The following is a 19,685-nucleotide window of genomic DNA, read 5'->3' on the forward strand; positions in this document are numbered from 1 at the left end:
AAATTGTCAAAAACTTGCATGAAATTGATATCGTTGTATATACAACGCATTAGATCTTACTAACTGATGTATCACATCGCTTAGGACACTTACGAAAATTTAAAATAGCATCTGTATATTTATTTTTAATTATTACGTGACTTTCACATCCTTAATATGCACACTTCATGACTTCCCGAAAGGACGGCTATTGTAAGAAACCGGAATACTGCTTTGAAACAACGCAGACGATGTAAAACGATCAGTGCAACATAGGTAATGAATTTGATCGATGGAAACTTTTAAAAGAGGTTTACTCTGCTGAAAATGACAGCGATTTTGTATACAAACTTTATGACAAACATTAATACACACATTAAACAGAAAATTTATGAAGACCGTAACAATAGTACATAAGTGAAATTGTAATTGTTATTTAGTTTATATAACTATTCATCAAAAACATTGAACTTGTTCATTAAAAAGTTTCTGACATCGATAACACATTTAATTGTACATTAAAATGCTTGTGCGTGGATTTTTCCGGATAACAAAGGTTACTAATACCTTTCAACATTCTCCATGATTATTTTCTGTCTCAAGCTGATTCATCATTGCATTTTTTTATATTAATCTTTTCTATCTAATATGTTTCTATTTTTTTTAATTCATTATCAAAGTTAAAAGTTTCAACACAACTTAACTTGGGTTTAAAGTTAAAACTGGAATTAAATGTTATAACTGAAGTTCCTCACAAAATAACATGATGTTTTGTTAAACAATGCTTGTAAACTTGTAAACAAATAATGTAAACTTTTAAAGGGGCTATACTCCGTATGGTGAAAAAGCGAAAAAAAATGGTCGAAAACTGACATAAACTTGGTATCGATGTGTACAATGCATTGAAACTTACTAACCGAAGTACCACATAGTTTACAATTAATTTATTTTTCGCAGTTTTTTTCGTAGTTTTCCATTAAAAAGATTACTAGGTTTGTCTACCAAGTAGAATTCATTCCTTATGCGTGATTGGCTAGGCGATGTTATCACGTGATATTACCAGGAATATAGCCTAAATATTCCATTAGCTTACGTAGCACAGTGGATACAACGCTGGACTGCAATTTTGGCGACAATGGTTCGAACCCGGTCTCCAACCAGATTTTGTTTTTACATTTTGGTATTTTTTAAAAATTATGATATCAAAGAGTAAAACATTTTATTAAATAATTGTCCTGAGATTCGTTACAGAAAAAAAACTTTTTTTGGTGCCAATCTGGTGTACAGTCCCTTTAATTTACATTTACATGTATTTAGAACAAAATAACAGAATATCTGCTGCCCATGATAAATTTAACAATGTAAGAACATAATATGAACATATTCTTTCAAGTTTTTCTGTCTTTGTATACCAGAATGTGATTGATATTTCAACACAACTTGACAACAGTGATTTTGTCCTTCTCATAATTTCCAACAATGAGGGTGGAGGTTTGTTCACTGAACCAAACTGACCGTGGCTTACACAAGCCATCAGCCTCCCTGGCCACTGTAGCCAACTTCTTTCTCCCCTCCTGGTCCACCTGTAACACAGTGTTAGACCCATACCCACACACAAAGACATGACCACTGGGGCTGACACATAGTCCACCTGTACTGTGTAGGTCAGGATCTTCAACTGTAGATAACACTTGACCATATTCATCAAGAGTTATTAATTCTGAATCATTTGGATTTGTCACATAAATTCTCCTCCCATCTGGAGAGACAGCATACCTGCACACTGTGCTATACGGCGGATTGTTTGCATAGAGCTTCTTTATTAGTCTTCCATCCATTGCGTACAGGTACAGGACCTCTGCAGAGCCCACATACAGCTTGCCCTGGTGGTGGGCAATCGAGTAGCAGTAATGGTTTGTGGTGAACTTCCTCACTGCCTGTAGCTTTCCTCTGGTCACTGTGAGGAAGTGGACCTCACATGGTATATTACTGTAGTATGTTACAGCTACTGCTACTTCATTCCCTGTAGTGTGACACAAGTGGTAAGGATGAGAAGGCAGATCACAGTGATCAATTACCTCAAACTGTCTGTTCAAAAGCTTCACTCTATTGTTGTGACGATCAGCAATAACTACCTCTCCACTGGGCAACTCACAAATACCTGCAATAAGGCAAATTGTCTTGTCCTTCTTAATTCTTACTTTATAACGACTTGAACTCTGAGCCTTATACACATGGATATTATCAGTTTCAACATTTCCAAGTCTGTTCAGGTTTCTCAGAAATGGTAATACACTTTCATCAGATTTAAACTTCATTCCTCCCTTTGCCAATAATTCTTGCTCAAGAAACTTGACTTCACTCAGTTTAGACTGGCATATTCTGAATCCAATATAAGAACTGGTCTCCTTGTTTTTGCCAGTAATCTTCCTGAGCTTCTCAAACATGGTTTTAAGTTGGTCATGCATGTGGGCACAGGTCTCTATATCATGTTTCACACTCTTCTCTAAATCTTCCATCATACTATCCAATTGTTCAAATGTCTTCTTCTCAAGCTCGTCCAAGATATGGTTGATTTCTTTGCGGATAGCCTTGATTTCAGCAATGATGTTCTTGTACGCGTCCTTCAGTGAGACTTGATCTTTTATTCTGTCATTCTTGAGCTCATCCATCCTTTGTCTCATCTTGTACACTGCTGATGGCAGCTGCTTGAACTCTGCTGTCTTCATGAAGCCTCTGGCTAGGTCAGGCAAGGGACTGATGCTGCTACAATGTCTGCAATACAGGGACTCAATTGACAAATGGTATCACTACTTCATGAAAGGACGGTAAGGATATATTTCTATTTGTCAACAAGTACATCTATCATTACTTATATTTCTATTTCATTGTTTGTTTTTGTTTATTTATTTCTAAAGATCATAGTAGCGAGGATAGTAAACTTCCTTAACTATACAATTGGCAAACTCAGGGAAAACTAAAAAACAAGGAAATACCTGAGATGTTTCTATTGACTAGTAAACTTATTCAGTTTATACTTTATACTAAGATCGGTAACACAAACTATTTTAAGCCTAACAAGTTTAAGTATCATACTTCATTAAGCTAAATGATTTGCTTTAACTTGATTTTATAAACCAAAACATAGTTTCTCATAATTATCTTTAAAGAAATTTCCTTCAAAAGTCACAAAACTCAAAACTCAAAATTACACAATTCAATTTATTCAAGAACAAATGAAGTGAGCTTAGATTGATCCTGTTTTAAGGGATTTAAGATTGCCCGAGAAGTTGGGGCCATGTGAGATTAAACTCTCACCTGTGGTTAAGGGTCAAACATACACTGCAGCAAAATTCCTGGTGGCCATCACAGTGGAACTCCAGAACTTTGCCATGTTGGTAGCATCTCTCCATGAAGAACCCTGCCCACTTCTGAATGTCTCCACGCCCATACACAACATGCTTCTTGAAATACTCTCCGTGCATCTTCACACATTTGTCACACAGATAGTGTTCACATTGTGGACAGAAGTGCTGGGCATCGGTGTTCAGGTAATTTTGCTCACACGTAGAGCAACTGTAGTTGTGAAACTGGTCAGATCCCTTGTAAATAGATGAACCGCCGGATGCCATGTTTTTGTCTTCTTATACCAAAATTAATTATTATTCAAACTCTCAAATGTCTGTTGGATCTGTGTTACATCAATCTGTATTAGCTAGAATATTCCAGTTATGACAATTTAAAAAGCTTTCACTTTCACAATTCGAATTAAAAGAATTATATTTCACATATTTTGGTGGACCGCATCACAGGGCGTCATTGCTGTGACACGTTTAAACTCCGTACCACTTTGTATTTGAAAAGACCAGGAAGTGAACTTCTTCAATGATTTTATCGAAGAAACTTACCAGTACGAGATAAACATAACAACCGCACTTGAGATTAGAATTTAATGTAGGACATAGGCTAGCAGATTACATTTAAATTTATTAAAACACTAATATGTCAAGTGGGACATTACCATGTATCCAATTGTAGGCCATGCAGTAAAATATATTGCTTATATAACCTCTTAACTATCTTAGTTTTCGTATATAATTAAATGAAACAGGTATTTTGCCGACTAGGTGGAGGGGGGCTGAGAGAAATCCACAAAACCCATGAAATAGAGGTCATTTGTATGATATCAGTGTAAAATAGATTTTCTTTAATCACGACTGAAATAAAATACGATCTGATTCTAAATTCGACACTTTTTTGTTTCTTTTATACGTATTTTCGGAAATTTATATGTATTTTTTTTTGTTTATTTTTTTGAATACCTAATTGCTACCCTAGCGACGCTCCTCATGCGAAGTTTTTACCGCTGATGAAGTTGACTGCCGTTCCTACACCGGCCTACGGGGAAAAATAGTTCTCCAATACTTTTTTAAAAGTCTTTTATTTTCCCGTCTTTCAGTGCAAACATTTTATAAACATGCATCAGAAAACGTTTTTGTCGTTCCTAATAATAACAGTTAAAGCAAAAATATTTTTTTTATTTACAGGTCATGAATACATTGTACAAATCACAATGGTCGCCATTTACCTAACGATTATTCGAAAGGTCGAAAGTGAAAACAAAACAAATGTGGAGTAACATTGGATTAAAATAATTTTCCAAGCTGTAGAATTGTTGTCATGATATATGGTTGCATGATTCATGAATATTAAATCACCCTCAATGTCAGAGATCAGTCTTATTAGGTTGTAGACGGGTCGGTTCCAAATTGGGGCTAGGACCACGCTTCGAAGTGGGGTGGCGTATTTTAGTTTTATCAGTTAAAGCTGCACTCTCACAGATTTACCGTGTTTACAACCTTTTTTATTTATTTTTGTCATGGAATGAACAAATGTGTGCGTAAATATCTGCAAACCAGTGATAAAAGACTGCTGACAAAAAATCAGATCGCAGATTTTCAAATTTCCGTTCGAAAATTAATGTTTTATGGCTAAAACGTTACTAACGGTTTAAGAAAAATGCGTAAATCATCAATTTTTGAACTTAAATATAAAAATCTGCGATCTATTTTTTGTCAGCAGAGTTTTATGACGTTTTCCATGCATTTTTCGCATAAATTGGCTCGTTCCAAGACAATGAATAAAATCTCAATTTGTGAGAGTGCTGTTTTAATTGTTATGGTAATTGTCCATGAAGTTTATATTACAAAGTCTGACAGTTTGAAATTATTATTTTTTAAATTCCCTCCTTCATGTCAAAGTTTCAGCCCAGACACAATAAACTATATTGTATATGCATATCCGCAGCATTCCATAATGATTAAGCTCGAAGTGAAACAACATTGAACCTTGAGACACAGGCATGGGTCTTGACTACGACACATTGCCTTTAAATGCACCACTATCCTCAACACCGCAAATATGTGTATGAAATTAAAAGTCAGTACCTCAAAAGCATATATAGTTACGGAGAAAAGTAGATTTATCTCGATGTCCTTGGACGGACGGACGGATCGGACCAGACGGGACAAGGTGAATTTTATGCTGCCCCAACCACCACGTGGTGGAAATATACAAATCAGAATAATATATCGTGATGTTATTGTGACTGTGATATTTACTGCATAATATATTAATATCTTTAGAACGAAAATAAATATTTACTCTGATGATGTGTGTGTCGTATCTATTACTCAGCTAATGTGTTTCCATGCCGGTTTTAGAACAGAACAGAACAGAACAGAACAAAATGTTTATTTTTTTAAACGTAAACAGCTGATTGTTATAAACACAAAAAGAGAAGAAAAAAGACTTGTATGATTGGATATTGTATTTTATTACAGATAACTTTCTGTGGTTAGGCCAAAATGTAGGAATGCTCTTCACAGAGACATAAAACACATCAAAAGTGAACCCACTTTTAGAAAGGAACTGAAAACATTTTTGTTTGGACTGTTTTATAATTGAAGAGTCTACCTGATTTTATGTGTACTTGCCTATATAAATAGCCTTGTGTAAAATATCGCATGAACTGTGTGAAGCGCAATCGAATATTGAACAATACTTTTTGCGTTAAACAAATGTATTTGTATTATGCATCTGAGTAGTTTTATAGAATACTCGGTGTGTATTCGAGTCATTTGTCATAAAAAATAACAGCGTTATATGTGGGTATGTCTTTATAGATAGTCATATATTTGAGTATCTTAATTCGAAAGCCTTACAACAGAAAATAGTTAATTTTAGATCTGAACAGGCTAGATTTAGTTCAGGTATTATAAATTCAACGAACATATTTTTCCAGCGGTGCTGTCGCTCCCTTGGTGTTAATTGGTTTAACTTGCTATACATCATCAATATCCTACATACTTAATTTATTCAGTGCGTGCAGTTTATTTTCAGTCGTTTTATGAACAGATTAAAAAACATTCAAGTCTAAAGGACAGCCGCACGATCCATTTTCTTTTCTGAAACTCATGATATTATTTAACACTTTAAAAGAAAAAAAATGAATGAAGAATATTTTGACATCAGAAGAATTCCATCTTAAGATATAACTTCCTTCAGCAACCAGTTTATCTTCCCTTTTGAGATAAAAGGTGTTACATTGATACATATCTTATATTTCACTCAAAAAATACTCATTATGGCTTGTCTCTCATATTTTAGTTGAAAAGTTGGCAATACTCAACAAGTGTGCTATAAGGCCAAAACAAAATTGTTTGTTTAGGGTAACCTTTCCAAAATTTCTAGGTAGGGTAGGTAGAGATTTTTTTGATTTAAAAAAAAATAATCAAAATCTGTCGTAAGTTCAGAGTGTTTTCTTGCACATGGCAGTCTTTCCTACATTACTGTCATTGCCTGACTTTGTTTTATCATATAAACAATAATTCTGATTAAAATCTGCATTTATCCGCCCTTCGTAACTCTCTATTCGCTAACGAATATTTTTTTTGCTCAGAAACGGAAAAAATTGTTATGGTCGGCGCATTTTTATAGGTAGGGTCGGGTTAGCCGAAACGGGCATATTTATTTTTAGGCCTAAGCATTAGTTAAATGTCCAGTTAATCAAACGAAATTACACGAGAGCTACTACAATATTACAAAAGAAATAATATGAGGTAATAAATTCGTATATTTTTTTTCTATTTATGAACTTGATTGATTCCAACATATTTTACATGAACGCTTTTCTATCGAATTCGGCCAACTTAGATGCGAATTGATAACCTGATAGCGTTCGCTAATTGTTTCGTGTTAAAATGACACTGTTATTCAAAATGTATAACAAACATCATTTTTAGTGATAAACCTTTAACTACTTACTAAATAATGCATTTATGGAAAATATTATTTACTGGTAGCAAGGTTGTAACCGTGTATTTACTAATTGAAAACGCAAAAACAGTACATGATTGGTGAATGCTAAAAGATTTAATCTGACCTACAATCGTTTTATTAGGTAGAAATACCGTGTTTTCTGCACCTTTCTTTCAAATTAAACTCGACATCCTTCATAAGTACCATTGTTTTCGACATTAATTCATCCTTTCTGTATATGAACACAATTGTATTAGTTATGGTACATCGTATTTGGAAGTAAGAGTGCATCTTTAACCACCTATTTTACGTGATAATTATCTAGCTATCTAATAAATATTCGCGACACTTTTTTGGTTAGATAAATATCATAAGACTAAAAACAGGCTTGAAAGTGACCAGAACTGCCACCTATTACCCTTTTTTATCTATACAACACTATCAGATTAACTGTTTATGGTTTACGAATTCCACTTAATAACTGGTAAACTAGATAAGATTCGTGTTACCACTTATCTATGAATGCACTTTTGGCTTTTAGCAATAACTCGTTATCTAGTTATGGTTTGCGAATTCTACTTAATAAGTAATGTGTGACTGGTAAACTAGATAAGATTCGTGATCCGTAATTGAGATGACCGCTGTTATCACTGATGGTACGGACTGAAATTAAAAGCAAAATCAAACATTATTAAATGCAGTTTTGAGGGAAATGATGACCAGACAGGAGGTTCCAAAATTGTACCAGAGTGGGGGCATACAGTGTGTTCTTCTTCTGACCAATTTTGACCGAAATCGGCCCAATTTTTAAGAAAAAACAAACACGATTTCCCAAATGTGAATGTAAAACTACTATTTTATGGAATTTCTTTTTTTATTAAAAAGAAATTGGACCCAAACCGTTTTGTATCAACGAGTTATATTCTTGAGGAAAGAGACATTTTCACAAGATTATTTTTTATCTTTTCTGTCGTTTTAAGGCGTTTCTAGACAATATTAAAATTCCCGATTTAAGTATAAAAAGGCTGCTGGAATGTTTGTGTCCGCCGGGAATCACCACCCGCACTATTTATGTTATTTTCACCACTCCTTTTTTTCTTCTTGCACTTTTTGCTCTTTATTTGCTCTCTTTTCTTCACCCTTCGTCTTTATTTGGTCGCCCCAGTTCCGACAGAGTCAGCTTACCCGCGGTTAACGATGATTATGGCATAACCTAATGGTAGTTGATATTTGTGTTTATCGGATAAGAGTAGGCCTTTTCGGACCACGACAGCTGACAGTAAAAGCCTTACGTTTCTTAAACAGCTTTGACATTGTTGTTTGGTTGTCAATTATCCTCCTTGCGTGTGGAGACATACATCCCAATCCGGGTCCAATAGCCTCATCTGTCAATTCCTCGAACTCAGAGAATGTGATGAACAGCTTTAGATCGAACCTATTAATAGTTCATTATAACGTCCAAAGTATTATCCATAAGCGAGATGTTCTTTATGCTGAGCTCTCTGAATTTGATATTTTGTGCTTCACGGAAACATGGCTAGATGATACTGACGACCCTGAACTCCTACAATTTGACTCGTACAATTCGTTTAGAAGAGATAGACAGGGGGACAGGCACGGTGGCATCTTAGTATGTGTACGCGACAATATACCTGCGATTAGAAGGCCTGACTTAGAATTGAACGGCATCGAATGTCTTTGGCTTAAAATTCGCCTTAAGAAGCGTAAACTGTTGCTTGGTACATTTACCGTCCCCCTCATTCATCCCCTCTTGTCCTGTCTTCCATCGAAAACTCAATTGATCTTGCATTGAATCTTAACATACAAGATGTAATTATCACAGGGGACTTCAACTTTCAAATGAAAAAAAAACATCCCTCTAGCTTGAAAGTAGAAAGCATAGCACAGCGATTCGGGATGACTCAAATGATATCGGATTTCATTAACTTCACTGAACATTCCAGTTCTCTAATTGATGTTTTCCTTGTCTCTAATCCATTACTCGTTACTATGTCTGGCGTTGATGAACCCTTTTTAGATCGAAATATGCGCTACCATTGTCCTATTTACTGCTGTTTCAAACGGAACAATCTACATCAAGATTGGGCTTGCTACAATCGAATACGTAACGAAACAATTCCACTTATTAGAAAAGCACGATCTAATCACATTGAGAAACTAGCAGAGCGGCTTCGAACTGATAACTTGTCATCATCAAATTTCTGGAAAAGTATTAAGCAATTTACGAGGTCTTCCGCATCCAACCAGAACATTCCTATTCTTAAACACAACGATCAATTTTATACTGAGCATTCTGACCAGGCCAATATTCTTAATACTTCTTTCCAGTCGCAAACAATACTTGATGACTCTAACAAAGTTCTTCCAGAATATCGTCCCCATAATTACCAACACAACTTAAGCTCTATTTTGATAACTGAATAAGAGATTTTTTCTATACTTAAATCTCTGTCAACTGGGAAGGCGTCAGGTCCGGCTCAATTAAATAATCGTGTCTTGAAAGAATTGGCAACTGAACTCTATGCACCCTTTTCAATTACTCCCTTCGAGTTTGCAAAGTTCCTAAAAAGTGGAAATTAGCTCATGTATGTGCTGTTCACAAGAAAAATGACCCACAGTTAGTTGGGAACTATCGTCCTATCTCATTGTTAAGTTGTATAAGTAAAGTACTTGAGAAGGTCATTCACAAGCACATGTTCAACTTTTTCGTTGCCAACAATTACATTTCTTCCTTGCAATCTGGTTTTGTTCCAAATGATTCAACCGTTAATCAGCTTTCGTACACATATCATACTTTCTGTCGAGCTATGGATGAATGTAAAGAAATTCGTGCTGTGTTTTGCAATATTTCAAAGGCATTTGATAGAGTCTGGCACAAATGTCTTCTACACAAATTATCACAAAAAGGTATATCAGGATCTCTTCTTGATTGGTTATCTGATTATTAACATGGTCGACAGCAATGCGTAGTCCTGAATGGACACTATTCAGACCCTCTTCCAATTTAAGCCGGTGTTCCCCAAGGTTCAATCCTTGGTCCGCTTCTTTTTGTAATATTCATAAATGACATTGTTGAAGATATACAATCTAACATCCGTCTCTTTGCAGACGACACCAGTCTATACGTACTAGTCGACGACCCTGTTTCCGCTGCGACTCAGTTGAACAACAACCTTTCTAAAATTTCAGAATGGGCTGATCAGTGGTTGGTTTCATTTAATCCAAGCAAAACAGAATCGCTTGGCATTTCTCGAAAGCATACTAAAGCACAACATCCACCCTTGACAATGTTCGATACAATTATCTCTGAAGTTGACACACATACACATCTTGGAGTCGTTTTATCTAGCAATGGTCGTTGTCATGCATACCTCAATAAGATCGAAGAGAAGGCATGGAAACGTATCAATGTACTTCGTTCACTAAAATTTACACTTGATAGACGCTCTCTTGAAATAATGTACACGACCTTTGTTCGTCCAATTCTCGAAAACGCTGATGCCGCCTGGGATAACCTAACACAAGCTGAAGAACACGATTTGGAACAAATCCAACCAGAGGCACTGCGATTTATCTCGGGTAACACACGTCTGGTCTCTCTAACAAAACTCTACGCAGAAACAGGATTTCGTACGCTTAGCTCACGAAGACTCATGCATAAATTAACTCTTTTCTACAAAATGAAACACAACTTAACTCCTGCATACATAGCATCTTTAATACCAGAAGTAGAAGCGGCACGATATCACACAAGAAACCCACTGGATATTCGTGTTCCACGATGCCGTACACTGCTTTATTCAAAGTCTTTTCTACCCTCTACTATTGTGTCCTGGATCGACCTCCCTCCTGAGATTCGCGACTCAGAAAGCGTATCAGTAGTTAAATCAAAAGTCAGCGTTGTCTTTGGTAAAACTTCAATTCCACCCTATTTCTACAGTGGTGATCGCTTTTTCAATATTCAACATGCCAGGTTAAGGACTCACTGTAGCAACTTGAAAGAGCATCTCTTCTCAAAAAACATTATCGATGACCCACTCTGTACATGTGGCGAAATTGAGACAACTGCACAATTCCTTATGTATTGTCCTAACTACGCTGAACAAAGATCTGAAATGGTTGAGAACCTTCAAGCTTTTATTCCTATTTCTACTGACCGTCTCATGTACGGTGACTTCAGTCTTGACGAGTAGTCAAACGTAGCTATTTGCAACGAAGTGCATCGTTTTATTAAAGCAACTGATCGTTTCACCCCATATGTTATTTAATTACTACTGCGACTTGAATTTCCATCAAGGCCTACACCGATTCTTTGGGCTGGGCGACCTTACTACCTTACTTTCTATCTTCTTCTCACTTTCCCTTTTTACCTATTGTCTCAATATTTGACTACAATAACAAACAGAGCCCCATCATGTTACTTCAACTCGAAATACTTCAGCAGTTCACTACAGTACATTTGCCCCGCGATCACATACATTTTGTATAATAAATATGTAATTTTGTAACACGATAATCTGACTTAAGCTGCACTGTATCCGCAACTATCTTTGTCAATGGATTAGCTTCTTAAATTTTACTTATTATCTCTCCAACCAGATTTATACTGACATGTATAGTTTCTCATATGTTAAACATAGTCAATAATTCATTATTTCATTTTCTCTAACTATCGATATACCAATTAACAAAGTATATACGTGTTTTCCTGGAATTAATTCATTTATTTATAGTATTGTTTACAGAAAATAGAAAAAAGGTTTCATACAAGCCTATGGCTTTCTCCTCAATTATATATAGTATATGCGTATGTTATAAATGTTTATTTGTTATAAAATAAATACTGTTTAAAAGGCGCATTTTTCCAACCAGAAAGACCCCGGCCCTGTTCCCAAAAGAATGGAATACAATATGATATTACCCACCTATCGCATTCAGCACACACACCTGGATCGCAACATGACAGAAACTGCCTAGACCATACAACACAAGCGACATGGGTTGTTATACGACATTAACAATCTGTCCAATGTCCTACAAGCGCCAGGATCGTGTTATGACATTACCACCCATCTAAAACTCATCTTAAAGTTTGACATTTCAATCTATCTCATACACTGCAAGCGCCTGAATCTTACTTCAGCGCATACATTTCATGCCATATGATAATCTTCCTGTAAAGTGTTTTTGTACACTGACAATCCATCGTTTACGACGCAAGTCATAAAAAAACGAAGAGAGCTATCAAACGCCATCGTGAATAAAACATATCCCCTCTCCGCTGCCCTTGGTGAGGACTATATGGTTATATTGCGTCATCGTACCTTGTAGTCCGCTGACGTTAGGAGGTATTCTCGATCGAGGCAAGTGGTCTGTCACTTTAGCTCTGTCACTTTAGCGCTGTCACGCCTATGAGTGAACAGTTTTACTTGGAGAAAAACTTAACTGTCAGTATGTCTTCTATCATTTGCTGCACCGTCGACGGCATTTGTTTTCGAAGGAAGCACTCCGTCGTTTTGGCGTTGTGTCCGCCGTTAACTCGTTGACCAATATGAGGTCAATTTATGTTCGGGGAAACAGAAAAAAAGGTTGGAGGTACAGTGACAGTAGGCGGACCTTTAAAAAAACAAACTTGAAATTCTTAATGATTAAGCCTAGCACCTGATAGCTGCCTAATTGCAATTCCATTGGCTGAAAATGTTGGTTGTATTCTAATGGTGGTTTAAACCGAGTCGAGTTAGGTTTTGGAGCTAGTACTAAGTACCTGGGTATTATTGTGGAACTTTGGCACGTCATTCTCTCCTTTATTGTCAGAGGCCTAAATGGCGTTATTCTCGCGGGGGTCAAATAAATGACCACTTGCTTAACGGGCGGGCATCTATATAACACATGTTCATCCATCTCAATTGGACTCAAACACAGAAAGACAAGAAAAGAGATGAGCAAGTTAATACTTTACTATATGGGCACATATCACCAACCCTATTGAAATACGCCGAATCGCTTACAAAATGCATCGACTGCTGGGTCCGAAATCCGCTTGATATAAATTTGATTGAGAACGCGATTCGTTTGGGAGTTTTACAAGTGTGTTCAGAAAATAAAATGCAGGTGAAGTTTGACCTTTACTTATATACCTACAAATCGATAAGAAAAGAAGATATTGTCGTATTTTAACCGAGTGAACGGCGTCAGAAAAGTAAGCTGTTATTTGATCAAAATATGAAATACTGAAACCAGTGAATGGAAACTTAGGCAAGAGAAAATCGTTTTAAGTTATGACCTTCATACCATCACGTATGCACCAGTCAATTGTAACCAAGCCCCCCTCCTCCCCGGGGGTAAACCGGGGACAGCCGGGGAAATGGGCCGTGTTTTTACCTTCACGGTGGCCCCGCAGTGCCGGGAGAATGCTTAGGTTTTGTCTTCGCACCTACAATAATTAGGAATGGGCCTTATCTAGGGTCCCTGTGGTACAGGGGCGTTTGGCGCATTTAACCAGCAGTTCGTCCCCGCAGGGCGGGGATTTTAAACGTGCTAGGCTGGACCGAAAATAAAAGTCCCCGCTAATCTCCGGACCTGGGGGCGCGTTGGTTACAATTGCCTGGTGCATTACTAGACAGATTCGCCATTTTTCTCTACACTTATGATAAGTCATAGACTTGGTTAAACATTTTCTGCGTACATGTATGCATTATAGATAACATACAAAACACATTAATAATTGACACAACCAACCATTCTTCAGCAGCGGCACGCATGTTTTCTAAATCTTATCACAACACTCATCCACTGGGCAATCCTCGTTGACCTTGCACGGGGTTTTCTTTTTTTTACACTTGCGATCTATTTGAATAAAAAAATAAAATAAATATAAGTAGTGTAACGGTCCGCTGTATCGGCGGATGTGCGTTCATAGTCTCCACTTCTATGCACTTGCTAGAAAGCTCAGCTGTCCTGTGAGGCATAGTAAGTTGGAACTTCAACAATCTTTAAAGCTCTGATTTTTCTGATGGTTGAAGTGTAACGGTTCCCTGTAGGCGGCGGAGGTTTACAGAGGCGGAGGTGCGTTCATAATAATATTCCATATAAAACGGAAGTTCGTTCATTCCGGATGTAAACTTGGTTGGTAATATGCAAATTAGAAAATCCCGGGCTATGTGGGAATAGGGAAGTTAGTGCATATAAAGACCAGTGGACCCCTTCAGGGTCGAGCATGCTTTTCCATGAAGGGATCTGTTGGTGTTTGTTTCATTACGCCAGAAAGCTCGGCTATCTGGTGTTTATTTGGCGTCGCACGTTACAAATGGTGGCAGCGGTGGGATGATAACAACTGCCAGAACAGAGTTGCCTTATCCATAAGATTCCTAGTCCAAGACTCGGAGGGGAAAGTTATGTAACGGTCCGCTGTATGCGGCGGATGTGTGTTCACCGTCTCCTCTTCTATGCACTTGCTAGAAATCTCAGCTGTCCTGTGAGGCATAGTAAGTTGGAACTACAACAATCTTTAAAGCTCTGATTTCTTGATGGTTGAAGTTTAACGGTCCCCTGTAGGCGGCGGAGGTGCGTTCATAATAGTATTCCGTATAAAACGGAAGTACGGTCATACCGGATGTAAACTTGGTTGGTAATATGCAAATTAGCAAACCCCGGGCTATGTGCGAATAGAGAAGTTAGTGTATATAAAGACCAGTGGACCCCTTCAGAGTCGAGCATGCTTTTCCCTGAAGGGATCTGTTGATGTTTGTTTCATTACTATCTGGTGTTGTGTTCCTAGAGTATAATCAGGTTACCTTCGTTGCCACAGAAAAGACCTTCAGCGCATGGACAGCTTGAGTTAAAGACATCGTCAGTTCCATTATGACTATTGTTGAGTTCACATTCTGCAGCACAAACAAGCCATGTAATATGAAAAAGATCCAAGACAGGATGGACAAAAATTCTAATCATGGGTCATGTTATCAGGGTGGTACACGTATTCCGAATCTGCAACGTTTTAAGTGAGGTTTAAGAGTCTGATATGCAAGATGGCGGCGAAACAATGACAAAATAGTATTTGGAGCCTTTTTTCGCCTGGCAAGTAGTATAAAGTATATGTTTCCAAAATATCATGACGCGCATTCGGCTCTACAATTACCATGCCTGCCTCGGCTTTGTATTTCATGCTTCTAGGCTACGGAATAAAAAAAATATTGAAGGAAATCCTTCGATCTGTCTGTTGTTTACAAATGCGGGAAGCGAGAATTTGATACTTTTAAGGACGTTTACTAGGCGAAAACAGGTCCCGAAAATCACATGTTGTCTTTGTTTCGCCGCCATCTTGCATATCAGACTCCAAAACCTTACTTTAACCGTTTCAGACTCGGAATACGTGTACCCCCAGGTAATATGACATGTTAATCACATTTTAAATAATGCAGAAAATAATTTTAATCAATATGGTAACATATTTAGTAATAAGACCAAAGGCTACAACACCTGACTAATGCATGTTAATGTGGCTCTACCAGCTCGTAAAGATACTACCTACAATTAAAAAAACGTCAAAGCTATGTGGTAAAAATTGCCTTTTTTTGTCTATAGCAAGTGGTGGGTCCAGGAGTTGACGTAACAGAAGGGGGAGACCTTTTGACTTGCACACCTCCCTCAGAACCGAAATTCATTTGGATAAAAGTGCTGGCAGGGGGGTGGGGGATGCTTATCAGCGAATACATTTTTTAACAACTTCTAGTCCTAAATGGTGCATTTTGGGTGTATTCTATTACCTGTTACTCCTCTATTGATTGGGGGTGGGGGCGGGCGGGTGCACCCCCTTGTTCTGCATATCCATTATAATAAAGCAATGAAATATATATACGGGTCCTTCGTTAAATGTCACTTAAAACTGTTTTGTTATCATCCCTTGGTATGTTTTAGAACCGACCGGCGGTCATACAGTATGTTATATGACATTTCACATTGAAAAAATAGGTGCTACAGACGTACCATCCCCTTCCATCCCTAATGTTTTGCAACTTCCGGGTCGCCTGTGATCGACTCCAACAATACAACAAGAAGAAGCATGCCCACAATCTTCACTCGTATTACATGAAACCGGTCTCGTTGGAAACGACAGATAAGCCTAGAAGATATTTGATAAGTGCGCCATATACGCTGTATTATCAATAAAATGCATGCATGCACCAGGCAATAGTTAACAATTAAAACATAGCAAAGCTTTAATGACGACGCCGATGTAGACAAGAGCAACTATGATATAGAGCCAGTGATTGAGTCTCGCTTTAACGTATTAATTATATTCCCGAAGTGTTTACTCACATGTAATCCTTGTACAAACAGCAAGATGAACATACACCTGGCAGTGATCCCCATGTTTCCTGATATTCCTATCAATGTGATTGTCTGGAGAGTAGCCGTATAAAGAACATGCAGTTGGAGCCCATATATTGTATTGTCAGATAAGCGTTCTGCTTTACTTATATGTATGAACACAGACATGAAACAGCTGTGTGTTTGGCACATAATCATCGCTTATTTCACTTAGGGCGGTAAATAGGATTTATTTTTGGGTTGCAACATATGTAGTTCCAGTTTTTAAGGGAAAGGCAACACTACCTTAAGTTACAGTTTTACGGATCCGTGGTCTACTGTCTATCCAGGTTTGCAGGTTCGAACCCACCACTCAACTAAAAAAATAATCGTCTTCTCGTCTTCCGGGAGGGACATTAAAAGTGTGTGTGTGTGGGGGGGGGGGGTGCTATAAACTGGTGTATCAGGGTTACATTTTGTCTGCGCACTATACTTTTCAAACCTATTTAATATGACTGACAATCTTTTTGGAGCATAAATTAACCTACCACCACGTAAATAGTGAATTAAACTGAATTTATCTATGTTACAATTAGATGACATAAAGTAAAATCGTTATGATTAAGATTGAGCGAAGTACACTGCAGACTTTCTGTAACCAGGCAGTGTTCCAGCACTGATTGTTTGGCTCTGAAATATTGCAAATTAGATAGTTTTACTTTCAATTTTTCAATTAATAAAATAATATTAATAACATTTGAAATTTAGAACGAATAAAATATGATTTTTTGGCCATTTTATGAAATACGTTTTGAGATTTGAAAACAACAAACCCACGTCCATATGATAGCAATAAAAAAACATTTCCACCGGGAGGATTATACATGCATAGCTCAGTGGTGGATGGAATGCCCTATATTTAGAGATGTCAATTCTAATTAAGCGACCACTTTTACAGGATTAAGATGTTACATCATATTCGACTTCAAACGTTACGATTATGTATTTCCCCAAGTAACACGAAAACTAACAACTTTAAATCAGAAAGCTATTGTCCGCTTTGCAGAAAAATAATTTCTGAAAGAAGAAAGTACAACCAAGGCGAGAGCAAAGTAGCAGAAGTAGTCAGGGACGCTCATCCAGACCACGATGCACTCGGTGACCCCTTCTTTAGTCTATATAAAGACGCCATCTTGGATCGGGTGGAAAATGAGTCGCTTTTTGGACGCACTCGACCGTAACACTAGCGGAGTATTTCTCACTAGCAGACGACGTAATCATTCTATCTGTTGTGTTATCGAGCAGACGCTACTTGTATAATACCAGTTAACATATAGCAGACCAAATTAGTGTTAGGTGTCCTTTTTCATAATATGGTATGTATATGTTGCTATTGTAATATCATTGAATGCAATGTATAATTTGCATCATCCATGTAAATAAATTACAACTTGAAATAGACAAATTACGTGTAATCTGTAGGTTTATATTCCCATAATTATAATCAGCTTATGAAAAAGATATGAGGACAAATGGACAATATGAAATCAAAACTTGCACACCTGCCGTAATCACAAAGTTACTGCTAAACCAAATCACGACCACATAGTCAGCCCTTACAACCACGCAAGTATAAGCTGTTTATATGTTACTACATAAAAAACAAGATAATTTAAAATTTTATATGTATTTATTTACATAAAAAGTATTTTCAAAATGTAAACACATTAACATACACTTAAAAGCACAACACAGTTAACCATGAACTATGTTTAAAGTACATGCATCTTTTAGATTTTTAACCTGTATACTGCAGGGTAAAAACATTTTATCAGGTTTTCAATAGCCGTAAGGATATGTGTTATACTCAGAACCGATCACACGTTTATCGAACACGATTTTATAGTCCTTTGTTTCGCGCTTTGTAATCACGTGTCCTGTGGCTTGGTTACGTACAATTTTATTGTTATCTACTACTGTCACACACTGGTCACGATTTCCAGTCACCATGTCTTTCACTGTTTGAAAATTAATATCAAGGCTGTTTTTGAAATTAAGCGTAATGCCACGAACTTTACATATCGACGTGTGTCCATTTTTATTCGGCTGAGAGAGTTTAAATGCGTAATTTTTTGGACCTCCGGTCACAAATTTGACGATACTGTTTCCTTGAACCTCGTCGGTTAGGTCTCCAAGGTAATCCCCGAGTACTGGTTCCCACTGTCCTGGTTGAGATGTGAACACAACAGAATCGGTGTCACAATAAAGGACCCTCCTGCCTAATGGCTCTAAGTAGCTGTAGAGCTTGAGCCGCGCTTGGGCAGTCGTGTAGGCTGCTATGATGACATTAGTTTTACTGGATGCCTCAATAAAGTCATCATTATACACCCAATCTAACTTGACAGAATCGTTGTTGACAAACTGTACGTTCTTAACCTTTTGCTGATCGCTGGTCATCATGTCGAAGAATTCAGAGGGGTCGTTTATGTAGGTTGTTTGGGTCAGATTGGTTCGTTGACCGAATTTACCCCAGAAACTATTCAGCATTAGTTTTGCCAATGATCTTAGGCCGGGATTCTTCTCAATATTGTTGTATTCTAACCAAATGCCTTCCCTTTTGTGGTACTGCTGAATGTACAATTGCCTATCGTCTTCCGTTTGACACCAATCCGGCCATCCACTTGCTTCTTGTTTCACTTTCAAGAAGGTGTTAACGTATTCGGTAAATAATCCTCCGGATTTTGTTTCGCGATTGTATTGTGACACATTTTGAAAATGCCAGACTTCATAGATGTGCAGCAATGTGTAACCCTGCTTTAATGCCATTTTCACTTCATCTGTCACCCAAGTTCCAATCATGGACCTCTCATTGTTGGTATGCTTGCATGGCGTCTGTTGGTAGTTTTCCGAACACTTACGACATAGGCTGAACATCAATTTATTATTGCACTTTATGGGCAGGACAGGTACATGTAAACCCTTAGGTGGCAACACTTTACATTTGATTAGTCCTTCATAATGGTTAATGTCTGTGAAATTCTCTGTTATAATCTCTG

General features: G+C 37.3%; 1 protein-coding gene across 1 annotated transcript; it reads right to left on the reverse strand.

Annotated features, from left to right (window-relative positions):
• Positions 1 to 1,220: 1,220 nt before the first annotated feature.
• Positions 1,221 to 3,777, reverse strand: LOC128203382 (uncharacterized). Its single transcript, XM_052904788.1, has 2 exons — positions 3,298 to 3,777; positions 1,221 to 2,754 (listed from the first exon to the last, which is right to left on the reverse strand). Exons 1-2 carry the CDS (start codon positions 3,609 to 3,611, stop codon positions 1,410 to 1,412), a joined length of 1,659 nt encoding a protein of 552 aa, XP_052760748.1. The 5' UTR covers positions 3,612 to 3,777; the 3' UTR covers positions 1,221 to 1,409.
• Between the last annotated feature and the right edge of the window lie 15,908 nt (positions 3,778 to 19,685).

Source organism: Mya arenaria, chromosome 9 (genome assembly GCF_026914265.1).
Source record: "Mya arenaria isolate MELC-2E11 chromosome 9, ASM2691426v1".
NCBI lineage: Eukaryota > Metazoa > Mollusca > Bivalvia > Myida > Myidae > Mya > Mya arenaria.

Excerpts from the sequence above, each read along its gene's own strand:
- LOC128203382 (XM_052904788.1), bottom strand. The coding sequence starts at position 3,611 with ATGGCATCCGGCGGTTCATCTATTTACAAGGGATCTGACCAGTTTCAC. Across the intron at positions 2,755-3,297 it reads TGTTTGACCCTTAACCACAG|ACATTGTAGCAGCATCAGTC; the intron begins GTGAGAGTTTAA and ends CCTGTATTGCAG.